The sequence below is a fragment of the Lasiosphaeria miniovina genome (assembly GCF_030549165.1).
Source record: "Lasiosphaeria miniovina strain SMH2392-1A chromosome Unknown B0T26scaffold_1, whole genome shotgun sequence".
In the NCBI taxonomy this organism is placed as follows: Eukaryota; Fungi; Ascomycota; class Sordariomycetes; order Sordariales; family Lasiosphaeriaceae; genus Lasiosphaeria; species Lasiosphaeria miniovina.
The window spans coordinates 2,103,723-2,126,685 of record NW_026848220.1 but is presented as its reverse complement, the minus strand read 5'-3'; the positions used below and the strand labels follow the sequence as shown (position 1 = coordinate 2,126,685).

The window sequence follows — 22,963 nt, the reverse complement described above, 5'->3', positions numbered from 1 at the left end:
GGCAAAACAAAACAATGAATCACGCTAAGCCCGGATTGTCTTTAAAAAAAAAAGGTTGTTGGGGGTAGTTAACTGAGTAGCAAGAATCAAATTTAGTCCCTTTCTTTCTAGAAAAAACATTAAAAAACAAGAAGGCTTGTTGTATGCCTAGCAATGCAATGCAAAAAAAAACGAGCAATACACACAAGGCCAGCCAGCAGGAACGAGAACTTCTAAACAAAATCAAAACCCCGTTCAACTACTGTTGCCAAGGCGTCTGCTGCGCTGGCCTCGGGAATACAGGAATCGTCTCCACCTGGTCCAGGCCGCCACCTATCGTCGTCTGGTTATGCTGCCACCCCATCCCCGTTGCGTGGTTGACGAACGCGCCCTGCCGGAACGGATTCGTGCTGCCCGTAGGCTGCGACGAGAGCGCCCCGCCAGCGGTGACGGGGCGCTGCTGTTGCTGCGCAGGCGCCGGCTGGGACGGGGCATAGTTCTTTGCGAACGGGTTGGTGCCCGTTACCATCGACTGGAGCGGGGCCGCTATGGGTTGCTGCGGCTGTTGGGGGGACGGAGACTGGAAAGGTGAGTTTGAATTAGGAGAGGCAAACGGCTGGGCTGGTTGTGGGGATGAGCGGGCAAAGGGATTTGTAGACTGGCTCGTCAACGGACGCTGCTGGACGGCTGCGGGTGCAGGCGCAGGCGCGGCTGCAAAATTCAAGCCCGTCTGCTGGCTCATGAGCATGGACTGCCTGAAGGGATTTGTTGTTTGTTGAGGTGTCTGGAGAGTGTTGAAGCCTGTGGGTGCACCAGTTTGGAAGCTGGCGACGGAATCCTGGGGTATCGGGGCCAGAGAACTAGGTTGGAAGCTGGGCTGAGGCGAGAAGCCCCCAAAGCCAGCCCCTGTGAATGCCGGCTGCATTTGTTGCTGAGGTATCTGCGGGGGTAGTTGTTGGATAGCAAAATTCCCGGCAGGCTGCTGCTGGAAAGGGCTGTTCGTGGGGAACCCAGTTTGTTGGGGGGCAAAGCCGTTGGGCGCGAACTGGGTCGGTTGTTGTACTTGGAAGGGAGCAGGCCCCCAAGGAGACATCCCCATCTGAACCTGCGTTGGAGGGGCTGGCTGCGCAAACATTGGCGTCTGGTTTTGTTCGATAGATTCGAAGAAATCGATAAGGTCTGCGTCTGGGCGCTTGGTGGTCTGAACCGGTTTAGAATCGAGCTGTGGTGTCCCGTTCGTGCTGCTCGAGAACGCTTTCGCCGTGTCACTTTTGGAAGCAGGCTCGTTCCTAGAGATCTTTGAAATCCCAGCCGAGCCACCCTTTGACTTTTTGGCCTCGAGCTCGGCCAGATACTGTCTCCTGTGGATCTCAAAGTCGGGATCCTTCAGGTACTCTTCGAGCTGGCGCCCTAGATTCACAGGAGCGTGCTTCAACTTAGGAACCTCTACTCTTGTGTGGTGTTCATATTGCCTCGCAATACTGAGGTACTGCACCACGAAGTCGGTCTGTCGTGTAAACGTTCGGTAGATCTCCATAGCTCTTTCGGCATCTGTTTTTGACATCTCAAAAAAGTGGCCTGCCATCGGGGTTAGCTCTCCAATGTCGGGCACGGGTTCGTTAACAGGGCGGGGCTTTACCTAGAACGTTGATCATGGCCTGGTTTAGAGACTGGAAGAGGGAGAGGAGATCTAGTACGAGCAGCCGGAAGACGGTCACGGTAATTTCGTTTTCCGGTTCAGTTTCCATAACCTGTTTGGGTGTCAGGAACGCGCCTCGACACGGACAAGTACAGAGACAGCAAAACATACGTCGCACTTTAACAAGGCCGTAAGTTGGTGTTGCACAGTCTCCGTTTCTCGCAGCAGGCCCTTGTCGATTGAAAGCTTCTCCAGCCGCGCCTCCTTGGCCCGCACCCAGTCTATCTTAGTTTCTCGGTACGCGCGCGCCCTCTCGGAGAGGTAATTCGAATAGTGCCGGATATTTCGGCCTTGGGTTTGCCCTGAGCAAGGACAAGTTAGCGCTCGTTGCACCCGCCAGACACAACGGCCACAACTCAGCGGCCCGCAATCGCCAATCACTAACCATCAGAGAACATGCTCACAGCCAGCATGTTCCTGTGCTTCGCGAGGTAAGCCAGCGTAACATCGGGCGACCCTTCACGGATCATGAGGTGGACGGTGATCAGGCTCTTGAAGACGACGGTCCATGTCGAGTCGCGCAGCCGGTACTGCAGGGCCCGAAATACCTCGCCCACGCCGGCTTCGCCCGAGTGTGTCGCGACCAGGATGTGTTCGATGTACTTAGTCTTGGGGGGCGCGGCCTGCTCGGAAGGACATGCATCAGCAACTACTCGTAGCGCGAGGAAGGTATAGCACACCGGGGGGGGGGTTAGCGGACCTTGATCTTGGTCGCGCCCTTGACCGACTTCTCAAAGGAGCTCGCCATGGTATTCCGAGCTGGCCACACAAGTCTGGGCGACCAGACTGCGCGTTCTGGTGCTCGTTGGATTCGTTGCGCCCGATCGCTCGATCGCGTTGGGGGGGATCAAGGCGCCTGGCCCGTTTTGATGAATGCCCGTCTCCTGGGTACCGGTTTCTGCCTCTCGCTATTTGGTTCGGCTCGACCGCAAGCGCAACCGACGTCGGGCCGTAATGCCTCGTCGTATTCGATGATGGCTGTAAAGATCTGCTGTAGTGAGTGGAAGGGAGAATTATCGGAGAGCTGCTAGTTTGGGTCGTAGTAGGTTGTAGTAGGTCGTGGTCGGGCAGCGTCTGGCCTACGCCTTAAGAGGGCCACTGGCAGCGAGCGTGGTGCGTCGTTGGACAGCCTCCTCGGCAGTGGATGCTCGTTCTTTGATGGATGGGCCTAAAAACCAGGTCCCGCGTCACAAAGGAGGGAATTGGAATAGTGTACGCATGCGCACGCACGGCCTTTGGAACCCCCCCCCCTAGAAACCGCCCAAGGTGCGGGTACTGTGTAGACACCCCCTGTGCTGACTGGGTCGCCCCAAGGACATGAATCAAGCGGCGGGACGGGCGGGCACCTCACACTCAGCCACTTTCAGATCTCAGATTGCTTACAGTCATTGAATCAGGGAAGGCGGATTTCTACGCCTCAGCCTATGTGTCGTATTAACCCGTGCAATGTATTACAAATATTCAGACGTCACTGGGCTGCCGCATGCTTTGTTTTCGCAATGAGATTTCTGATTGTTGTCTGTTTGTATGTACGGTATACGTCTCGCTCAGCATCCTGCCCCACCCCCAAGAGCGGAGAGAGACGGTTTCCAAAGAGAGCGCATCTCTGAGCTCTCATTCCCTGATTTCAACTCAAAAATATTTGTACATGTCCTGATATGCGAATAACCGATTGTCTGTGCTAGACTCCACGGTGTATGGCAGAACGAGCACTGACCCGCTCACTACCCATAGTTCATCGCTGGTCTTTGGCTCAAGGCAGAGACATCTCGAGAAATGGTTCCACTTGAATATTGGAGATGAAAAGTGGCTACAAGTAATCCTCTGCCAGGCAGTGCCTAACGACTCGGACCTCGGTCGCTTGCAAATTATAAGAAAAACAGGTATCGGTCGGGGTAGATGAAAAACCAGAGCAACATGAGAGAGGGGATAGTGGCTAGTGGCAGGCCAAATACCACAAGGTAGGGAGGTGGACGTTCAAGTCGAGATTGCTAGGAACTAAGATCAAGAGGCTTCCAATTCAAATGAGGTCAGAGTACCATGATTGCGTCCGATGAGTAACAAGGTCGGTGTGCCGAACGCTTATTTCATAATTCCCTTGCCTTCTCTCGCAGCCAAACCACTTAAGCCCCCAAAAGGGAGAGTTCGGAAGTTCGAGAAGACGGGAAGCTTCATCATATGAACACGCTGGATTTCATCATCTAGACGGAGACGGTTAGCATGCATTCGAGTTCTGCGGCGACTGGGCTTGCGCGGGAGGGCGGACTGGGTGTACTCACATTGTTTTGAATTTGGAAGGATGAAGAAGAGAAGAAGAAATTTTCTAAGATCTTTCGCCGCGAACTGGTTTTGAGGTCTCGCTGCAAGAGTGGAGCACTAAACAGACCCACTTTTAACATAGGAAATTCTGTTCGGCGAGAAATCAACCGAACAGCCCGCTGAACCTTGCAGAGTTAGGTACCCCTGCACCTGAAGCTTGGGCCTTGCCGGCCTGGGACTTCAGTGACGATGGACTCAATGGGTCAATTCATTGACGGACTCGCTCACGGCTAACTTTTCGAAGCTCGCTTTCGAGCGACTTTGCTCCGCACACAAGCTGCGAAGCAAGGCATGGCCCAGCCACGCGTCTCGTTGAGGCGCCTCTGCAAGCTCGAGTCAAATGGGCCATTAGCACAATGCAGATCCCAATTGATGCAAATCCAGAGCAGGGGATGGCAGCCTCTGACTCGCTTTTCACAGCATCGTCTCATGCACACCAGAGACGACCATGATAATTCGACATCTCGAGCGTTTCAAGGTCCAGCAAGCACCAAGCTTGATTTCCGGAAACTGGCCGGCCAGGAACTGCGCCAGGAATGGTCCCAGTACAGTACGTTTTACAGTCTTTACAGGTTTCTTGAGCCCTCTCCTGCCCAGGCAGGCAGTTGGGGTGAGTGGCTGCTCGACCGATGCTGACGCTGGTGACCAGACAACTTCTCCAAGGCTTCGGAAGCCCACGAGTTCGCTGTCGGGAACCAGGTTGTCGTCCATGGCTTCCTCGGCGCGCGGAGAATCTTGCACAAGAACCTGCTCTTTGCCAACATCCGCGTCGAGCACGGTCCGCACTTCCAGGTCACGGTCAAAGGGCCCGAGGCTTGTGAGGCCTTCAAGTTGGTGCCTCTCAACGCACCGGTCTCGGTCACGGGCACAGTCACCGAGCTCATTTCTGAGAAAGACTTGGCTGCTGGTGCTCAACCGTCTGGCAGATTCCCCAACGGTGTCACCAAAATCGACCTGGATCTGGAAGCCGTCCAAGCCCTCAATGTCTGGCCCAAGGAGGTCATCGTCTCAAGAAACGTCCAGTTTCCTCCAAAGTCGCGCCATCTGCAGATACGCTTTTCCCAGCCTCTGAGCTCGCGCCTCTTGGCCCGCCCAAAGATAGCTTTTCAGTTGAGGAAGTCTCTTGAAAGCCAGGGCTTCACCGAGGTCGAGACTCCCATCCTCTTCAAGTCTACCCCTGAAGGAGCAAGAGAGTTCCTCGTCCCCACTAGACGCAAGGGTTTCGCATACGCCCTGCCCCAGAGCCCCCAACAGTACAAGCAGATTCTCATGGCCAGTGGCGTTCGCGCCTACTACCAGTTTGCCCGCTGCTTCCGTGACGAGGACCTGCGTGCGGACCGCCAGCTAGAATTTACACAGGTACCTACAACCGCAGCTTTGAATCATCTATGCCTGTGCTTATCACCCTCTAAATAGCTTGATCTGGAGATGGCCTTTGCAACTGGCCAAGATGTCATGCAAGCCGTCGAGTCTCTCGTCTCTGAGTTGCCCGCCGCCTTAAACGCCCAGTTCAATATTGCGAAACAAGGCGACGATGTCTTTCCCATCCCCAAATGGAGCAAGGTATGTTTCCAGTATCGAGGGTTATGGGTGTACGTTGCTGACAAGTTGTGAAAAAGCCTGAGGGCCAGAAGCTTGACCTGTCGTGGCCTGAGATGCCCTCTCCATTTCTCCGTCTCACATACCAAGAGGCCATGACGAGGTTCGGGTCGGACAAGCCAGATTTGCGAATTCAGTTTGAGGTAGGTCCCGACTGCCGGTCCGCTTACCTTTGAACAAATAAGTCTAATGGTTTCAGATTCGACGAGTGGATCAAGTCTTGCCCTCTGCCTTTGTCCAGATGATCACCGACATTAAGAGCCCTGTTGTGGAGGCTTTTAGATTTCGCCCTCAGCTGGTTTCCGAGGAGGAAGCCGAAGCCAGTTCCAACCCAATCTCCCCCTTTACTACCGAGTGTATCGAGGCGTTTGGCCCTGAAGCTGCCCGATTCGGCGGCGGTGCTCCAGTCGCCCTCGTCTTTGACACCAAAAAGCCGCTCTGTGGTCTCTCGTCCCTCGGCCATGCAGGCTTCGAGGGCCTTACAAGTGGGGCCCCTGGCCTGGAAGACTTTGCAGATTTGGAGGATGGCGACGTCGTCGTCTTCCAGGCCCGCAGAGACGCAGCGTTCCAAGGCGGGGCGACGGCATTGGGTACGTTTCGGAACCTAGTCTACCAGAGAGCCGTCTCAAGCGGCCTTCTACCCAGGGATTTGAGCTTCAAGTTTCTCTGGGTCGTCAACTTTCCCCTGTTCACGCCCGACAAATTGTCGGGCCCTGGGCAGGGTGGCGGAGCCGGATTCTCGGCGACCCACCACCCATTCACTGCACCGCTTACTGACGAGGATGTCGAGCTGCTGGCAACGAATCCCCTCAAGGCTAGAGGCGACCACTATGACTTGGTTGTCAACGGTATCGAGCTCGGTGGTGGAAGCCGACGTATTCATGTCGCCAAGATGCAGGAGTATGTCATGAAGGAGGTACTAAAGATGACCGACAAAGGCATGGGCCTCTTTAAGCACTTGCTGGCCGCCCTCGGCGCTGGGTGTCCGCCACACGCGGGCTTTGCCTTGGGATTCGATCGTCTGGTCGCCGTCCTCACACACACAAACTCTCTGCGCGACGTCATTGCGTTTCCCAAGTCGATAAAGGGCGACGACCTTATGGTCAAGAGTCCCGGAAAGATCACCAACGAGGAGCTCAAGACATATCACCTTAGCATTGCGACGCCCAAAATCCAGGCAGCTCCCGCCGTTGGCCCCTCGGAGGTGCCCAAGGAGACACCAGCAGAAGTACCCGCGGAAGCAGCCGCGACTCGGTGAAGCGTGTTCTCTTTCCTCTTCTGTATGGTCGTGTACCAAATATCCTGTGCTTGTGCCTGTAGGCTACCTCGTTTTTTTTCTGTCTGAAAGGAACGGTTTCATATTTGAATGATGCCACATATTATTACCGTGTACAAATGGCACTTCCATCCTCCATTACATGTTCCATATCACTAAGAGCTATAGTGTATTAATTAGGAGCCGCGGGAGGGCTGTGATTTGGGCTTCTGTCTCCTAGCAATCTGTGATCAAGAACACCCATGCCCATCCCACCCTCTCGCTTGTCCCCTGCTCCCCCATTATGTGTTTTCCTTTGGTCTGTTCTAGAACAAACAAGGGTAGGAAAAGGCGTGCTTAGAAACTGCCAAACACGACGGCCAGCAGGGCGAGCCCACCACCAACAACCTTGGCCCGGGCCAGCGCAGCGCCGCTCTCGGTGCCGCCGTTGACCTGCACCATCTGGGTGGGCCTCGCAGCGCCGTTGCCGCCGACATTGCCGACAGCACCAGTGCCGTGGGCCATGGCGCCACCGGCAACTCCGGCCCATCCTCCCTGTCCGTGTTCAGACTCAGCTGCAACCGCTCCAGTGGCGGCGGGTGCGCCTTCGGCGGCGGCGGTGGCGGCGGGCGCCACGTACTGCGACGACCACAGCGACTGGTACTGCGACGAGTACAGCGATTGGTAGGCCGACGCGACGGCGGGAGTGGCCGTCGCGCTCCACTGCGCCGCGTACGACTGGCCGATGGCGTTTCCGTACTGCGACGCGTACGACTGTCCAACCGCAGACCCGTAAGCCTGCCACGACGCCTGCGCCGCAGCCGCGTCCGCCTCCCAGCTCGCGATGTCGGCCCCGTTGTACGCCGAGCTCCAGTCCGCCACGTTGCCCGGCGCGGGGATGGGTGCGGGGGCCGGCGCCGGCGACATCATCGCGGGGCCCTCAGCGACGCCAGGGGCTGCCACCGGGGCGGGGACAGGGGCCGGCGCGGGAGCTGCCATGTTATTCATGTCCATGTTGTCCATGTCCATGTCATCGTGGCCACCGTGCCGCTTGACGACGACGAGCGGGGCCGGCGCCGGCGTGATAGCTGGCGAGCGCGCGTCAATGGCAGCGGCTCTGGTTTTTTTAAGTATCGGTGTTAGTGAGGGTTGTTTGCGTCTTTCTCGGGAGAGGGGAGAAAACTTCTCACCTGGCCTGGGCGTCGCTGGCTGCCTGCAGCGCTGCGATCCTGGCCTGGCGCCAGTCCTGTTGTCTATGTTGGGTCTGTTAGTCGGTTGCCTAGTCGAGGAGGAGAAAGGGGGCGAGTGTATACCCCGCGTCGTCTCCCGCTGCGAGTACGCTGGCGGTGGTCATGCCGACCTGGGCGATGACGGTGGAGATCTTGGTGAAATGCATTTTTGTTGAAGGGGATATTTCTTGTGAGATGGGAAAAATGTCTGAAGGACGGTTTCTAGTGAAAGAGAGAAAGAGGGGGGAAGAAAAGAAAAAGATTAGCAGCTAGGCTCAAAGAATGATGGATATATAGAAGATGGTTGACTCTGTGTGTTTGTCTGTATGTGTGTGTGATAGGAATGAAGAGGAAAAAGGAGGTGTACTAGACTTGTGAATGGCACGGCTTATATGTATACTTCTTTCTTGCCATCTCTGTCTCTCTCTCGCTTCCGCTCGCCGTCTATTTTTACGACTTCCCTTGGAGCTAGGACAGACGGGGGTGGTGTCGTGCCCATGGGGCGAAGCGTGGCTTGGAGCCGGTGTTTTCTCTCCCCGGAGATGGGGATGGGGATGGGAATGGGGATGGGCAGAGGAAGCCCATCCCATAGAGTGCGTGCATTGCATGTGTCAAGGGGCCAACTCGGCTGCGTTAGGGAATGGGGAGGGAGACATACGGGCGAAGGGCGTGGCGTGGCCTGGCCTGGCCTGTGGGCCTAGGTAAGGTAAGCAAGCAGCTCCGAGGGAAATAAACCGGTAGGATCTCGTCCTGTCTCTGTGAGCAGATTTGGGGGAGGTGGGTTCGGGTCGACCTTCGGAGGACGGAGTGAAGTGAATGCGGGTCCGGCGTCGGCCAGCTAGGCCTCAGTTGGAGGGCGTCAGTGGCTTGGCTTGTGGCTTTTCTTCTAGTGAAGGGCGGCCGAAGAAAGTCGTTGGGTGCCCGCAATATGTGCTGGTCATTGACTTGGCGTTTGACGCCGTCGGCGAGCCGGCGGGCAACGAATAGCTTCTTTTTTTGCCGGCCTCTGTGTTTGTTACCACTTTTGGCGACGGCATTCGAGAGGGGGAAATCATTAGCGGGCTGGAAGGAGAGAGAAAGAGCGAGGCCTTGTTTAGTCTGAGAAAATTGTCTGTTCGAGTCAGGGGCTGCTGGGCCGGCTCATGTGTACTGTGTAATAGTGTACTGGGAGAGGATTGAAAGCATTCCCGACTTGTGGAGGGCCCTTCTCGGCCAGGATAGCTTCTTCTCTGTCTTTGGAAGCAATCAGGGGCAAGCAGAGAACTCAAGGCCTCATTGAGATGGCTTCCATTATTTGTTTACCCAGTCTGACATAAACTTCTATCTACGATAATACGAGACAATAGGAGCCTAGAAGAGGGGTTGTGCGAGCTATTCTATCAGTGTCTCTTAGCTTCACTAGTATTGGAAATAGAGGAAACAGCAGCAAGCATGGGTCAAACACGGGCGGCCCTCGTCGCCTCCCTGCTCTCCCTGCCGCCGCAAATGGCCTGCGCCGCGCCGGTCCTCGCACCCGACCTGCAAGGGCCAGCATACGCTCCAGTCGCAACAAACAGCACCACCGCCGCTTTCTTCAATGGACAGAGCGCAGGCTTTTGCGTTCCCGACCGTCAACCCTGGCTCGCTCCCTCCTGGGTTCTTTGATGGCTTTGACGAGATCCTCAACCACGCCGAGGGACGCGCGGGGTGCTTTCGACCTAACAATAGCAACAACAATAACAACGGCGGCGGAGGAATAGTTCGGGGACAACGGCAAGGTGACCGCCAAAGCCAGAGCCAAAACCAAAGGCAAGACCAAAACCAAAGGCAAGACCAAAACCAAGACACCAGCCGCAGCCGCGGCGCACCACTGATCGACTTCCGGCCGACGTTCAACGCGCCTGAATGCATCGGCCGTGGCATCAGCGTATGCGACCCGATCCGCGTCAACCGCACGTCCATCAACGACACGTCGATTCGGACTAGCGGCGGTAGGTAGTAGGATAAATAGAAGCAGACCGGGAGAAAGGGGGGGTCAGGGGCGCGGACGGGGGCGGATTTAGACTACTGACCGAGGCGGTGGCGGCGTGAATAACGGGGATATGAGCGGTGGTGGCGGTGAGTTTGAGGTCGGAGGCGGCGCGAACGGCTCTGTCTCTGGCGGGTTCGGAAGCAGTGGCAACAGCGGAGGAGGGAGGTCACAAGATGGTTTCGGAGGAAATGGCAGCATCGGCAACGGCAATGGCAACGCAACGGCAACGGTAACGGTGGGTTCACGGGCGGGGTGAACGGGAGCGGCAGAGACGGCGGGGTCCGTGGAGGTGCCGGGTCTCAGAACGGGCCCTTTTTGGAGGGTGGCAGAGGGAATGGCGGCGGTTTCTATTGGACCTGCCTACATCGTTCAAGGGTTGTTGTAGGGTATGACATTATTCATATTGTTGATTCCCCCCCCTAAGTCTTGACCTGCCGGGGAAAAGGGGCGTGTAACACGCACGCACCAGCCCACCAACCACGTTTGCTGCTTGTTTGTTTGTTTGTTTGTTTGTTCTCTTGCACTGCCTCTCTGATGCATTCGACGGCTAACACCAACTATCGAATGTCTACAATAGCCGGATGCTCGTCGCGCAGCCCAGCCATTTCCGTGTCATAGTTACCTAGGGAGGTAGGCAGGTAAAACTCTCCATGTCCAGTCTCCACCAACAAGCCAGAATATCCACAGGCTGAGAGGTGCCCGCCCATACGGGTTCGTCTGCCGGGTGTAGTATCCATAAACAGGCGACAAGATCCGCCTGAACAAGCAAATCCCTCATGGCGCAATTGGCTAGCGCGTCAGACTGTTAACGCAGGGCCCTTGCAACCGACAAGCAAGGAGGAACCTCTGTGATTCGAAAGATTCCGGAAAGACAGCCGTATTGGAATACAGGATTGCTTCTCGTCTAGGCTCGTCGTCGCCGCCATCTCATCACCGTGGATCGAAGAAGCAAGGGGGAGAAGTGGGAGCTTCCTTTAGAGTCACCTCCCCAGATCCCTACGCCCTCGTGGCAGCACTCACGCGGCAAGAGTGCGACAAGCTCGGCCGCAGGGCTGCTTGGGTCTCAGACAGAAGAAAACCCAAACCAAAATGGCGGGGACAACTCGAGGGAGGCAGGGAGCGGCGTCAGCCCGCAGAGTCGACCATCACGCAACCCTCCCCCAGTCCGGTCCAAGACACAAAGATCAAGGAACAGCGACAGGAACCAGTTCATGGAGGACGTGCTTGGCGGCTCGCTGCGTCATCTGGCCTCGGCACCACCAACACCAACAGACTCAGTTACGAAGAGCGGAAGACCAACCACGCCCATGCGGGGGCAGCGGCATCCTGGAAAGCCTGGAGCGAAAGCCCATTAGTCGACGAGGCAAGTCGATTTGGATAGTCTGGCCACTCCCCAAGAAACCGAGAATAAGGCGGAGGCCGATGTGACGCAACGACGGAGAGATTCTGGTCCTCCCAACGACGCCGAAGCGGATTTCATCACAAGAATTCCCCTGATGTTTCTTATCAAGGCACTGCGAACCGTCTTCACCATCTCCATCCCGTTGGGCGCTCTGCCCACCATCTTCTCGTGCTTCATTGAGTGGAAGTCAGTCACGATGGCCAAGGTCGGGGACCAAGGCGCAAGGGAGGGAAACAGCAGCGGCAGCGGTACCAGGAGCAGCAAAAACAGCGTCAGACCAAGCACGGGAAAGAAGGTTCCATTATAATAAGGTCAAGGTGTCATACAATATATCCAAGCGTGCTGCTGCCATTTTTCTTTATCGTTCAAGTGGGAAGGAAGCAGGTCTTGATTGGGCACACGGAGCTTGTTCGTCGATTGGGGGTTTGAATGTGCTAGGACAATGCTATTGCTTTGGTAAAACTACCGTAGGTGACGTATGCGACTTCGATGCAGACTAGGAAAAGAAAAGATGCAGATGGCTTTGTTGAAGAATCATGATGGGAGATGTCAGATTCCCGTCTAAGGTCCGTTGTTGAATTGACGGCTGAATCTCACAGGCCTACCGTCCACTTTGGGAGCGAATGGAGTGTTAACACCAATTAAGGATTCAGTACAGAAAAGGGCTATTTAATTGTGACACGGGGGCCACGAAATGAATTCAGGGCCCTCTCAAGATTTTGAATGCATACTCAGTCATTATAGAGCGATTCCAATGTCCTAACTTAAACTTGCAGGTCTAGCTCTTCAGTACAGAGCCTTGTTGTTTTAGTAGTTCAAACGCCTAGACTCTAAGCCTAACCTAGCTTAGCCACTTTCCCTTTACCTCAGAGCACGGTCCACTTTCGCCAGTCAACTGCAAATGCGCTGACGGGCGGCCCCACTCTAGCAGCCTTATTCTTTCAGACGTGGGGCGGAAAAGATGCTACTTCTCCCTCCGTCATCAACCTCTCGGCGACTGCTAAGGAAGCTTCCTTCACAGCTGCCACTCTCACGCCCGTTTCGGCACTGATCGCGACCTGCGCTGCATTTGACATTCTCCGCCTCAGTGTTAATACAAGCCACACGGCTACCTTCTACAACTCGTCGCGCACGAACGTGCCTCGATTTCCTTGATCGCGTCGATCGCCTCAATTGTGCTGCGCACACGCTCCCCCCCCCTCCTCTCCTCACTCCCGCACTTTCGCACCTCCTCAATCTCTACAACGCCGTCACGATAGTTTCGCCAAAGCGCAAGATGGATCATCGGGAGCTCACCAAGCGCATTGAGAAGCTGAGCAAGGCCATTGCTTCCAACGAGCCGACCGACACGATCATCGATCTCCTCGAGCTTCTGAAGAACGATGCCGCTCCCACCGAGGAGCAGCTTCGCGTACGTTTCTTTGATCAACCCACTTTACCCTCACCCCACTTCTTCTCTACCTAGAAATGCAACAGAGAGCTGACTACATGCCGAATACAGTCTACCAAAGCTGGTGTCACGATCGGCAAACTGCGATCGCACAGCGACAAGGCAATCGGCCGAGCCGCCATGGAGATTGTCCACAAATGGCGAAAGAAGGTCGATGCGGCTAAAGATGCTAAGAAAAAGAAGCTGGATATGAGAAACTCTCCCGCGCCTGTTGGCTCGCCAGCGCCGGCCCCGTCGTCCTACAGCAAGCCGTACCAGGGCGACTCCACCAAGCGTCACTTCAAGGTCGACAAGGTGGACCTGGCGCGCACAGGCAGTCAGTCGCGGGACAATAGTGTTGGCCTGCTCTACAATGGCCTGGCGTTCCGCTCGACCGCTTCGATTGAGGAGGTTGTGGCGCGTGCCGTCGAGGTTGAGAACGAGGCTTTCAAGAAGTTCAACGGTGAGAACGATAAATACCGCGCTAAGCTCCGCAGCCTCTTCACTAGCCTCAAGCGCAAGGACAATCGCGAGCTGGGCCGCCGCGTGCTTTCGGGCGACATCCCTGCCAGCAAGTTCGTCGTCATGTCGGACCAGGAGCTGTCGTCTGAGGAGCAGCGCAAGAAGGACCAGGAGTTTGAGAAGGAGAACATGATGAAGGCCCAGGTCCCCATGGCCGAGCGGTCCATCAGCGACGCCTTGCAGTGCGGCAAGTGCGGACAGAAGAAGGTGTCGTATACCCAGGCCCAGACTCGGTCTGCTGATGAGCCGATGACAACGTTTTGCGAGTGCATGTCCTGCGGAAACCGTTGGAAGGTTAGTGCTTCTCTCCCTCGCCCCTTCGCACCCCAATTGGGTTTGCTACTCATGTACTAACATGACCAATTCGCAGTTCTCGTAGGCGGCCAGTCGTCCGGCTTCTGCCTCGATCCTCCTTGACAATTTTCCTTCCTATAGCATCGGGAGATCGCCGTGGCTTGGCCAATGGCTTGACGGGTGGATTAGGGTGTGGTTTTAATTTCGGCTCTCATTATTTCTCCCTTCATTGTTTTCTTTTCTTGCGGGGGCGGGCAACACATTGTCTGCCTTGCTTCACTAGGAGTCAGGCCGCTTAGGCAATTTTCTAGCAGGAGTCAACCGGAGTGGCATTTCAGGGAGCATTCACACTAGAGGGATACGAAGGTCCTCCGAATTTCAGTCACGGAAAATCTAGGTACGGAGTCTTGGGGCTTTTTCCGGTTTTCGGACTTTTCTATTTTGTTCTTTTTCTTTTTAGTATTCCTTTTTGTTCTTCATTCTTTCTCGGAGGAGGTACAGGGGCAAAGGAGCGCGCACACGAGGATGGTACATTAGCGTGCCCTTGCATGACACCCGGGCAGCGGCAACGCAACAACCCATCTCGCTCCTCTTGCCTTGGGTGGGTTCGGAGAAAGAAGCAGAAGTCGGAGAGCATTGGCGGGCTGGTTTAGAGCCTAGACAACAGTCCGTACTGTACTATAGACTTATTGGGGACTGGACACGACACGGCACGGCAGTGGCGTGCCGGGATGAGGGTATCTTGCTTCCTTGTGGGGGATGTTGGACATTATCTTGTTCACAGCTGCCCGCGAACATACTTGGCATGAATCACGAAACGGTAATGATGAGTGATAAATAAATAAATAAATATATATATATATATATATATATACAAACGTACACACGTACACTCTACTGCTTGCTTGCTTGCTACCTCGTGCTAGTGCCCGTCGGAGAGAGACCTAAGATGGAGAGCAGGTCGCCCGACTGCTCCGCGGCCTCGGGGTCGTTACCGTCGCGGTCGTTGTCGTTGTCCTCGAGCCCCATCTCACCAATGCGCTTCCAGAACTTGCTCAGGTGGCGGGTGCCCGAGTCGCACAGCACGGTGACGACGCGGCTGCCGGGCGGCAGGGCCAGGGCGGTAGCCACAGCAGCAACACAGTTGACAGCGCTGCTGCTGCCAACAAAGATGCCGTCGTGCTCGACCAGCCAGCGCGCCATGCGGCACGCCTGCTCGTCCGTCACGCGCACAGCGTCGTCGATCAGCGCCCGCCCGGCTTCGAAGTTCTCCGTGATGCGGTTGATGCCGATACCCTCGACGATGCTGTCCACCTGGCTGCGCCGCCGCGTGCCCTCGCGCTCCGTCGCCCCCGCATACATGACCCCGTGCCTCACCTTGTTGTACAAGCCGCTGCCCTGCGGATCCGCCAGCACTATGCGTAACGCCCCCTGCCGCCCTGCTACTTTGCGGTCCGCCAACTTGAGGTAACGCGCCACGCCCGCAACGGTGCCGCCCGTGCCGGCGCCCGCGACGAACGCGTCCAGCCGGCCGCCGCCCGTCTGCGCCCAGATCTCGGGGCCCGTGGTGGCCTCGTGCGCCGCCGCGTTGGCGCGCGACTCGAACTGGTCCGCGAAGAAGCCGCGGCTGTCCGTGGGCGTGGCGGCCGACGCCGTGTGCTCGGCGGCGCGCGTGCGCGCTAGGTTGACGAAGTGGTGCGGCGACGTGATGGGTGCGACCGGCACGCGCTCGACCGTCGCGCCTAGGTGGTGCAGCAGCGCCGACTTCTCGGCGCTCTGGTCGTCGGGCATGCAGATGTGCGCGCGGTAGCCGCGCGCGCGCGCCAGCGCCGCCAGCGAGATGCCCGTGCTGCCGACGGTCCCTTCGTAGATGGTGTCGCCGCGGCCTGGCGTCAGTAAGCCCAGGGATTCCGCCGAGCGGATCATGTTGAGCGCCACGCGGTCCTTGGGGCTGCCGCCGGCGCCGTTGAGGAACTCGGCCTTGGCCAGGATCTCGCGCCCCGTCGCCTCGGACAGGCTGCGGATCTTGACGAGCGGTGTGCTGCCGATGCAGCCCTCGATTCCGTCGACGATGGACTCCTTTTCCTTGCCATTGGAGGAGGAGGAATCATCGTCGTCGTCACTCCCGTAGCCGCGCTCGTGGTCTTCGAGCGTGACAGGCCCGCCGAAGAAGAGGCTGCCCCGTCTTGATTCAGCGGCGGGGTCTTTGCTCGTGCTCACGCGCCTTCGCCTTCTTGCTCTTGCCTGCCGTATGCGCTGGAAGCGGCCCTCGAGCTCGGGGTAGAGGTCCTTGAAGCCCAGCGTGACCAGGATGCCGGCTGCAAAGGCCACCGTCAGAGCGGCCGTGCCATATGCACGGGGGTGGTCGCTGAGTGGCATGGCTGCTTCAGAGATCGCTGGTTGAGTGCATTTCCTGTTCTTCCTCTTCGTCTTCTCCTGTGTGTTGGGGAAGGCGGGCTTGCTTTGCTTTAAAAGCCGAGTTTCTTGATTTGAGTCGCAAGCTCTCCTGGTAATGTGGTTGAGGGGAAAGTAATATGTGCCAGGAGTAGTTATACGTATAGTATTCCGTGTACCTGGCTGAGCTTGTTCGTCTTGATTTTTCTCTGTTGCTTTTTTTTCTTTCTCTTCTTTTTGCTTTAGAATTCTTTAGGGCGCGCTTACGACTGATGTCATATCCAACCTAAACTCGAATGTCTAGGCACTCTCTCACAGACTCACAACGCAAAAAATGCCAAGGCTTATCTGACACACCCAACGGCATGGGTGCAAAGACCCCTGGCAAAGCCGCACAGCCCTTGAAGAAGAGCCCGCCCAGTGCCAAGCTCTCATTACATGGAGCTCGGGCCATCTTCGAAAGCACTCTGTCCCACCTGGGGATCAATGGCTGCGGGTTGCACCAGCAAAGGTCACGCACATGATTTGCAGCTTCGGCCAGGCCCCAAACGCCGGTGACTGATAGACCCCAACAGGTCAGGCGTCTCCTTGAATCATCGGGGGCATTACCGGCGGAAAATGGACTCTCCCGTTGTCACGCAGCTGTTCAGACAGCTGTTCCGCCAGCACCCGGCCTGCCAGAACCTGAACCTGAACCTGAACCAATCCGCCAAGCACCTCGCCAGGCTCGCAACATGCTCGTCCGCAGCTGCTCTGTCCCCCCATCATGTGCGCCGACGACAGCCATGTTTTCACCACCACCAGCAGCGGCGCTCCCTCTGGACCCCCGGCAGCGGGTGGAAGCGCGGGTCGGGGCCGGCTATTCAGAGGAACGAGAGTAACTGGCAGCAGCGCACCGCCCTGCTCCAGCGCGACATGACCGACGAATACAAACACTTCCCCATGGTGACGGCAAAGGAGTTGCGCGGCCGGAGGGAGCGCCCACGCCGCGTCAAGATGTTCATGCGCGACTTTATTGAAGGTTGGTTTCATTCGTCACCGCCGGCCCTAACTCGCGTCACGTTGCTAACCTCGCACCCCTTCCCCCCTCCCCCAGATAGCCTCTACAACCCGCACTACGGCTACTTCTCCCAGCAGGTCGTCATCTTCTCCCCCGGCGAGCCGTTCGAGTTCCCGAACCTGCGCGACGAGATGGAGTTCCACGAGCTGCTGTCGAAGCGGTACCGCGCGTTCGAGGACAGGCTGGACGAGGCGGCGCCGTCCGACACGCGGCAGCTGTGGTACACGCCGACGGAGCTGTTCCGCCCCTACTACGGCGAGGCCATCGCCCGGTACCTGGTGGACAACTACAAGCTGACGACGTACCCGTACGACGATCTCATCATCTACGAGATGGGTGCCGGCCGCGGCACGCTGATGCTCAACATCCTCGACTACATCCGCGACATGGACCCCGACGTCTACGCGCGCACCCAGTACAAGATCATTGAGATCAGCAGCAAGCTGGCCGGCGTGCAAGACTCGCAGCTCAAGCAGTCGGCCGCCCGCTGGCACTCGTCATCACCGGTGGCCGCGGCGGCCGGCAACCGCGGCCACATCGGCAAGGTCGAGATCATCAACCAGAGCATCTTCGACTGGTCGCACGTGGTGCCGTCGCCGTGCTTCTTCCTGGCCTTTGAGGTGTTCGACAACTTCGCGCACGACGTGCTGCGCTACGACCTCGAGACGGAGGCGCCGCTGCAGGGCACGGTGCTGATCGACGACTCGGGCGACTTCTTCGAGTTCTACGTGCCCGTGCTGGACCCCACCGTGGCGCACTTCCTCAAGGTGCGCCACCTCGCCACCTCCGGCCGCTACAAGTTGCCCTACCCGGCGAGCCGCCTAGGCCGCTGGTTCGCCGCCAACCGCCCCGGCGCCCCCAACCTCAGCAACCCCGAGTACGTCCCCACACGCCTGATGCAGTTCTTCGAGGTCCTCGACAAGTACTTCCCCGCCCACCGCCTCGTCACGAGCGACTTCCACTCCCTGCCCAACGCCCTCCCAGGCCTGAACGCCCCCATCGTGCAGACCCGGTACCAGCGCCGGCCAGTGCCCGTCACCACGCCCTTGGTAAGCCATTCTCCCCTTTTCCCCTGCTTTCATCCCGACCAATGTCACCCATGAGGGAGGCCAAAAAAGCTAGGAAACTAACTCGTGCGGAACCACTCTTGCAGGTACACCAGGGGTATTTCGACATCATGTTCCCGACCGACTTCCACCGCGCCGAGGCCATCTACCAGGCCATAACGGGCAAGCTGACACGGGTGCTGTCGCACGAGGAGTTCATGCGTCGGTGGGCCTACCTCGAGGAGACGGAGACACAGACGGGCGAGAACCCGCTGCTGAGTTGGTACAAGAACGCCAGCGTGCTGACGACTCTGTGAAGCCAAACCAAAGTAAAAGCAAAAATCGAAAACTCTATATAGTGCGTATATATATATTGCAGTTGTTATTATACTCTACAAACGGAGAAAGCGGTGTTCTGGCCGCCGAATTCGGCTGGCGCATGCTGCCATTTTCGGTGGCCAGAACACCAAGCGCACAAGTCTCTTACAAGTAGCGTCGGTGTACCTGCGGCCTTTCTAGCGCATCTCCGTCACGGTCGAAAGAGTATCTAGTGTTCTCTAATACTTGTACATACATTCAAACAGAAATGTAATAAGCCTACTTAGTCGTGTATTATTTTCCAGATACCTGACAACAGTCAAGTAACTGTCAATACTACAAGAAAGTAAAAACAGCAGCTCGGCTAGAGCTAGACTCGTGCTTGTCAACTCACCGCTTAACACCGCCCAACGCAATTAAAGTGTTTTGCTCCAAGTTTTTTTTCTTTGCAGCGAATTTGCCAGTCTATTCCGAAGAGAATGAGAGATAAGGAATCAAAAAGACCAATCAATCGATACACGATAGGAAATATTGGGATAACTCGCCTCCTTCCTGTGGCCTTCAGTAAGGGACTTGTAGCAAAACAAAATCACACCATTTCTCCAAACGAGAGACGAACCATCACCGTCCAGCCCTGCCCTGACAACACGAGATAAAAACATGAAAAGGGCACCAGAGGAAAGAGAGACTCAGATACTGAGGTCCTTGAGCTTCTCAAGCAGCCACTGCTCAGCCTTTACGACGGCTTCCTCGAGTTTGGCGGGCTCGGCACCCGCGCCCTGGCGACTGGGCTCTTTGCCGCCCGTCTTGCCGCCAATGACTTCACTCACAGCAGCCGTCCACTGCTCAGCAGTGACGCCCTTAGATGAGAGGTGCTGTTTGCATGAATTAGCATGAGCTGCATCTCTAGAGTCACTTCCAATCTGCAAACTTACCGTGCCAACATATACGCCGTGCATGACGGAGTCGTCTTTGCTGCCTGCAAAAACGTAGACTGTCCGCTCCTTGTCCTTGGTCTTGTAGTAGTTCATGACGTCGGAAATCGCCTTGGCGTTGGCCGAGATCGGCAGGTGGCCGACATAGTACTTGGCATCCTTCTTGTCTTCTTTGAAGTGCCCCTGGACTGTGTCGAGCGCTGTCTTGCTCTCGGCCTTCTGTCGTTTCTTCTGCTCCTCTACGACTTCCTTCTGGATCTGCGTGAACTTGGTGCGAAGCTCCTCCTTGGTAAGGACCGAGATGGACAGCCGGTCGAGTTCAACCGCGGCGGCCTTGATGTCTGCAGCCTTTTGAGGGCCGAAGTCGAGCGCAGCGATATGACCCAACTTCTCATCGAATACCTTAGCTTCACGCTGGGCCTGGTGAGCGCCATCACCAGTGTACGCGACTATGCGCCGAATGCCCTTGGCGATTCCGCCCTCCTCGACAATGATCAGGTCCTTGATCAGTCCTGTTTGGTCGACGTGGGTACCACCGCAAAACTCGACGCTGACTTTCCGCCAATCCGGATTCTTCGGGTTCCTGAGAAGCTCGTCCACTTCAATTCCAATCGACACAACCCGCACGGGATTAGGGTATGTCTCCCCAAAGACAGCTCGCACGCCCTCAATCTGGCGCGCCAGGTCGAGATCGACATCCTTGGTGTATGTCTTGAAGTTTTGCTGAATATACTTGTTGGACATATCCTCAATTTTTCTGATATCAGGGAGCGCAATCCCGGTCTTGTGGCTGAAGTCAAAGCGCAATTTGTCCTGGTCAACTAAGGATCCCTTCTGGTTGATCTCATCGCCGAGCACCTCCCGCAAGGAGTGGTTGAGAATGTGTGTGCCAGTATGGTTATTGCGAATAGGCTGGCGCCGCAGCTCGTCATACTCACAGATGACCTCGTCACCCGAAGTGAGCTCACCATATTCCAGGTAGCCGTTGTGTACCACGTAGCCGCCAAACTCTTGGACGTCAAGAACCTTGAACTCGGCAACGCCGTCGATTAGAATACGGCCAGTGTCGGCAATTTGGCCACCTGACTCGGCATAAAAGTTGGTCCTGTCAAGAATCAAACCAAGCGGTGTCTTGGGTGGAAGCTCCTTGCTGGTCTTGCGGAACCCTTCGCCGGTAAAGATAAGTTGGACCTTGCCCGTTGTATCGCCCTTCAGGTACTTGGGCTCCGAGTCTGGGCGCGGAATGTTGAGACTGCTCTCTAGTTCCGCAATTTGATGCACGTTGAGTTTGGTGAAAGTCTGCACTGCGTCTTTGACAGCCTTGCTGGCCTCTCTAGCCTTCTCCTTGGCAACCTCGACTTCACCCTCGTCGATAGTGAGGGCACGTTCCTCAGCCATGAGCTTGGTCAGATCAACAGGGAACCCGAAAGTGTCGTACAACCTCCACACATCAGCTCCGGAAAGCTTATTCTGGCCGTCCTTGATGGCGAGTTGGGCGTATTTCTCGAATTGCTTCTCTCCCCGATCTAGAGTAATGGCGAATGCTACTTCTTCCTCGTCAAGAATCTCCTTGATATCTCCTTGCTTCTTTATGAGCTCGGGGAATTGTTCGCCCATCTGCTCAACTAGCGCAGGTAGAATTTTGGAGAAAAAGGACCCAATTTCTGTTTGGAAGTACTTTCGTGCATACCGCGCGCCTCTGCGGAGGACGCGGCGGACTACGTAGCCTCGCCCAATGTTGTCTTTTGAAACATTTCGATTAGCACATACTCAGACTTGAGGGCAAGGAGAAAGTAGGACGGAACTCCGCAAACTTACTTGGGGGTGCACCGTCCGCAATAGCGAACGAGAGCAATCGGATATGATCAGCGATAACACGGTAGGCGGTGTCGATGCCGTCCATGTCATCTTTGCCATACTTGTCGGTGTAGGGCCTTGCGTTGGTGACTTCTTGGATCTTCTCGAATAGGGGTGTGAAGATGTCGGTGGCGTAATTGGATGATTTGTGCTGGAGCGCGGAGACCAGTCGCTCGAATCCCATACCCGTATCGACATGCTGTGCGGGCAACGTCTTGAGAGACTTGTCCGCCTGCCTGTCGAACTGGATGAAGACGTTGTTCCAAATTTCCACCTGTATAATGTGAGTCAAGCTGCAACCTACGAATGCTATTGCAGACAGAAATATAGGGATGCTGCCAACTCACCACAAGAGGGTCATCCTGATTTACAAGGTGCGACGCATTTCGTCCTCCGACCTTGTCATAATGAACCTCACTGCAAGGTCCGCAAGGTCCCTGGTCGCCCATCTCCCAGAAGTTGTCCTTCATATTTCCGGGGATGATGTGGTCTGCTGGGACGCCGACATCGAGCCATAGCTTCTTAGCCTCGAGGTCAGGTTCGAGACCCATTGCAGGGTTGCCCTCGAAGTAGGTAACGTATAACCTGTTCGGGTCTAGGCCATAGGTTTTTGTCAGGAGCTCCCAGGACCACTCAATTGCCTCCTTTTTGAAGTAGTCGCCGAACGACCAGTTGCCCAGCATCTCAAAAAAGGTCTACAGATGTGTCAGTAAACCATGACTCATCTTGCGTCAACTCTTAACAATAGACTGCAATCTATTACTTCACCGCACGGCAAGAGGGCTATTATGGGGGTCATTTACATGGTGGTAGCTGTCTTTGCCAACATCGTCGAGATCCTGTGTTGACCTGCATTAGCATGCGCCCTGGGGGTAAAAGGGGGAGGGGTAGAGTTGACAACGTACATTGTGTTTGCCACCAGCGCGAATGCACTATCATGACAGCAGTTGTCAACGAGAATGTCCAAAAAGCAGTAGCAAAAAGCCCCGAATCACCTTCTGAGTATCGACAGCACGCTTGAGCTGGGCCATGTCCTCCGTCTTGCCAATGGTGCCGAGAAAGATGGGCTTGAACTGGTTCATGCCCGCATTCGTGAACAGCAAAGTGGGGTCATTGTGAGGGACGACCGACGACGACGGCACTGCGCAGAGAAGCCAAATCTGTCAGCGCAAATTCCAAACAAGAAAACTCAGATGCACGGCAACTGGACAAGACGCCAATCAAAGTTGCAAGCGTGAGCACCAGTCCTGCGATGGGCGCAAAGCCCGAGGTGGGCGCATCGCGATGGTGGCATACCGATGGTGTGGCCCCTCTCTGCAAAAAAGTCCAAGAAGGTCTTGCGGACCAGGGGCCCAGTCCACTGGACTCCTTCAGCCATGGCGGGCAGCGAAGACGAAGACGAGGGCTGCGAATAGGGTCGGATACCACTTCCGAGTATTAATGCGTGTTGTATGCACTGCTGCTGCAGGCGGACCGGAGAGACAGCTGATCTGAAAGGAAAGGCGGTGGTGGTTCTGAAGGCGGTGGTGAGGGTTGTGGTAACTGCTCGAAACTTCCCCAGGCTTGAAGGCGGCGAAACTGGCCCAGTTTTGTGGTGGAAGGTTCGCGACGAATG

General features: G+C 56.2%; 7 protein-coding genes across 7 annotated transcripts; 4 read left to right on the top strand and 3 right to left on the bottom strand.

Moving 5' to 3' along the window:
- Positions 1-61: 61 nt before the first annotated feature.
- Positions 62-2,595, bottom strand: B0T26DRAFT_25260 (ANTH domain-containing protein). Its single transcript, XM_060433992.1, has 5 exons — positions 2,379-2,595; positions 2,064-2,301; positions 1,790-1,980; positions 1,619-1,730; positions 62-1,557 (listed from the first exon to the last, which is right to left on the bottom strand). The coding sequence occupies exons 1-5, from the start codon at positions 2,424-2,426 to the stop codon at positions 239-241; spliced, it is 1,908 nt and encodes a 635-aa protein (XP_060302405.1). The 5' UTR covers positions 2,427-2,595; the 3' UTR covers positions 62-238.
- Positions 2,596-4,189: 1,594 nt separating this feature from the next.
- On the top strand, positions 4,190-7,277 carry B0T26DRAFT_684694 (aspartyl-tRNA synthetase-like protein). The gene is made up of 5 exons (XM_060440852.1): positions 4,190-4,547; positions 4,647-5,356; positions 5,414-5,560; positions 5,617-5,739; positions 5,796-7,277. The coding sequence occupies exons 1-5, from the start codon at positions 4,289-4,291 to the stop codon at positions 6,852-6,854; spliced, it is 2,298 nt and encodes a 765-aa protein (XP_060302404.1). The 5' UTR covers positions 4,190-4,288; the 3' UTR covers positions 6,855-7,277.
- A 2,234-nt stretch (positions 7,278-9,511) lies between these two features.
- B0T26DRAFT_669929 (uncharacterized protein) lies at positions 9,512-11,800 on the top strand (the record flags this gene model as incomplete). Its single annotated transcript, XM_060439122.1, has 5 exons — positions 9,512-9,622; positions 9,672-10,050; positions 10,136-10,326; positions 11,084-11,368; positions 11,447-11,800. The coding sequence occupies 5 exons, from the start codon at positions 9,512-9,514 to the stop codon at positions 11,798-11,800; spliced, it is 1,320 nt and encodes a 439-aa protein (XP_060302403.1).
- Positions 11,801-12,669: 869 nt separating this feature from the next.
- Positions 12,670-13,999, top strand: B0T26DRAFT_24819 (transcription factor S-II, central domain-containing protein). The gene is made up of 3 exons (XM_060433981.1): positions 12,670-12,904; positions 12,995-13,738; positions 13,815-13,999. The coding sequence occupies exons 1-3, from the start codon at positions 12,770-12,772 to the stop codon at positions 13,821-13,823; spliced, it is 888 nt and encodes a 295-aa protein (XP_060302402.1). The 5' UTR covers positions 12,670-12,769; the 3' UTR covers positions 13,824-13,999.
- A 651-nt stretch (positions 14,000-14,650) lies between these two features.
- B0T26DRAFT_745559 (tryptophan synthase beta subunit-like PLP-dependent enzyme) lies at positions 14,651-16,117 on the bottom strand (the record flags this gene model as incomplete). The annotated part of the gene is made up of 1 exon (XM_060444577.1): positions 14,651-16,117. The coding sequence occupies one exon, from the start codon at positions 16,115-16,117 to the stop codon at positions 14,651-14,653; it is 1,467 nt and encodes a 488-aa protein (XP_060302401.1).
- A 318-nt stretch (positions 16,118-16,435) lies between these two features.
- B0T26DRAFT_817696 (S-adenosyl-L-methionine-dependent methyltransferase) lies at positions 16,436-18,750 on the top strand. The gene is made up of 3 exons (XM_060447390.1): positions 16,436-17,153; positions 17,229-18,241; positions 18,346-18,750. The coding sequence occupies exons 1-3, from the start codon at positions 16,751-16,753 to the stop codon at positions 18,553-18,555; spliced, it is 1,626 nt and encodes a 541-aa protein (XP_060302400.1). The 5' UTR covers positions 16,436-16,750; the 3' UTR covers positions 18,556-18,750.
- Positions 18,751-19,245: 495 nt separating this feature from the next.
- Positions 19,246-22,726, bottom strand: B0T26DRAFT_669925 (tRNA synthetases class II (A)-domain-containing protein; the record flags this gene model as incomplete). The annotated part of the gene is made up of 8 exons (XM_060439121.1): positions 19,246-19,431; positions 19,492-21,233; positions 21,310-21,622; positions 21,696-22,043; positions 22,152-22,187; positions 22,254-22,280; positions 22,344-22,489; positions 22,645-22,726. 8 exons carry the CDS (start codon positions 22,724-22,726, stop codon positions 19,246-19,248), a joined length of 2,880 nt encoding a protein of 959 aa, XP_060302399.1.
- Between the last annotated feature and the right edge of the window lie 237 nt (positions 22,727-22,963).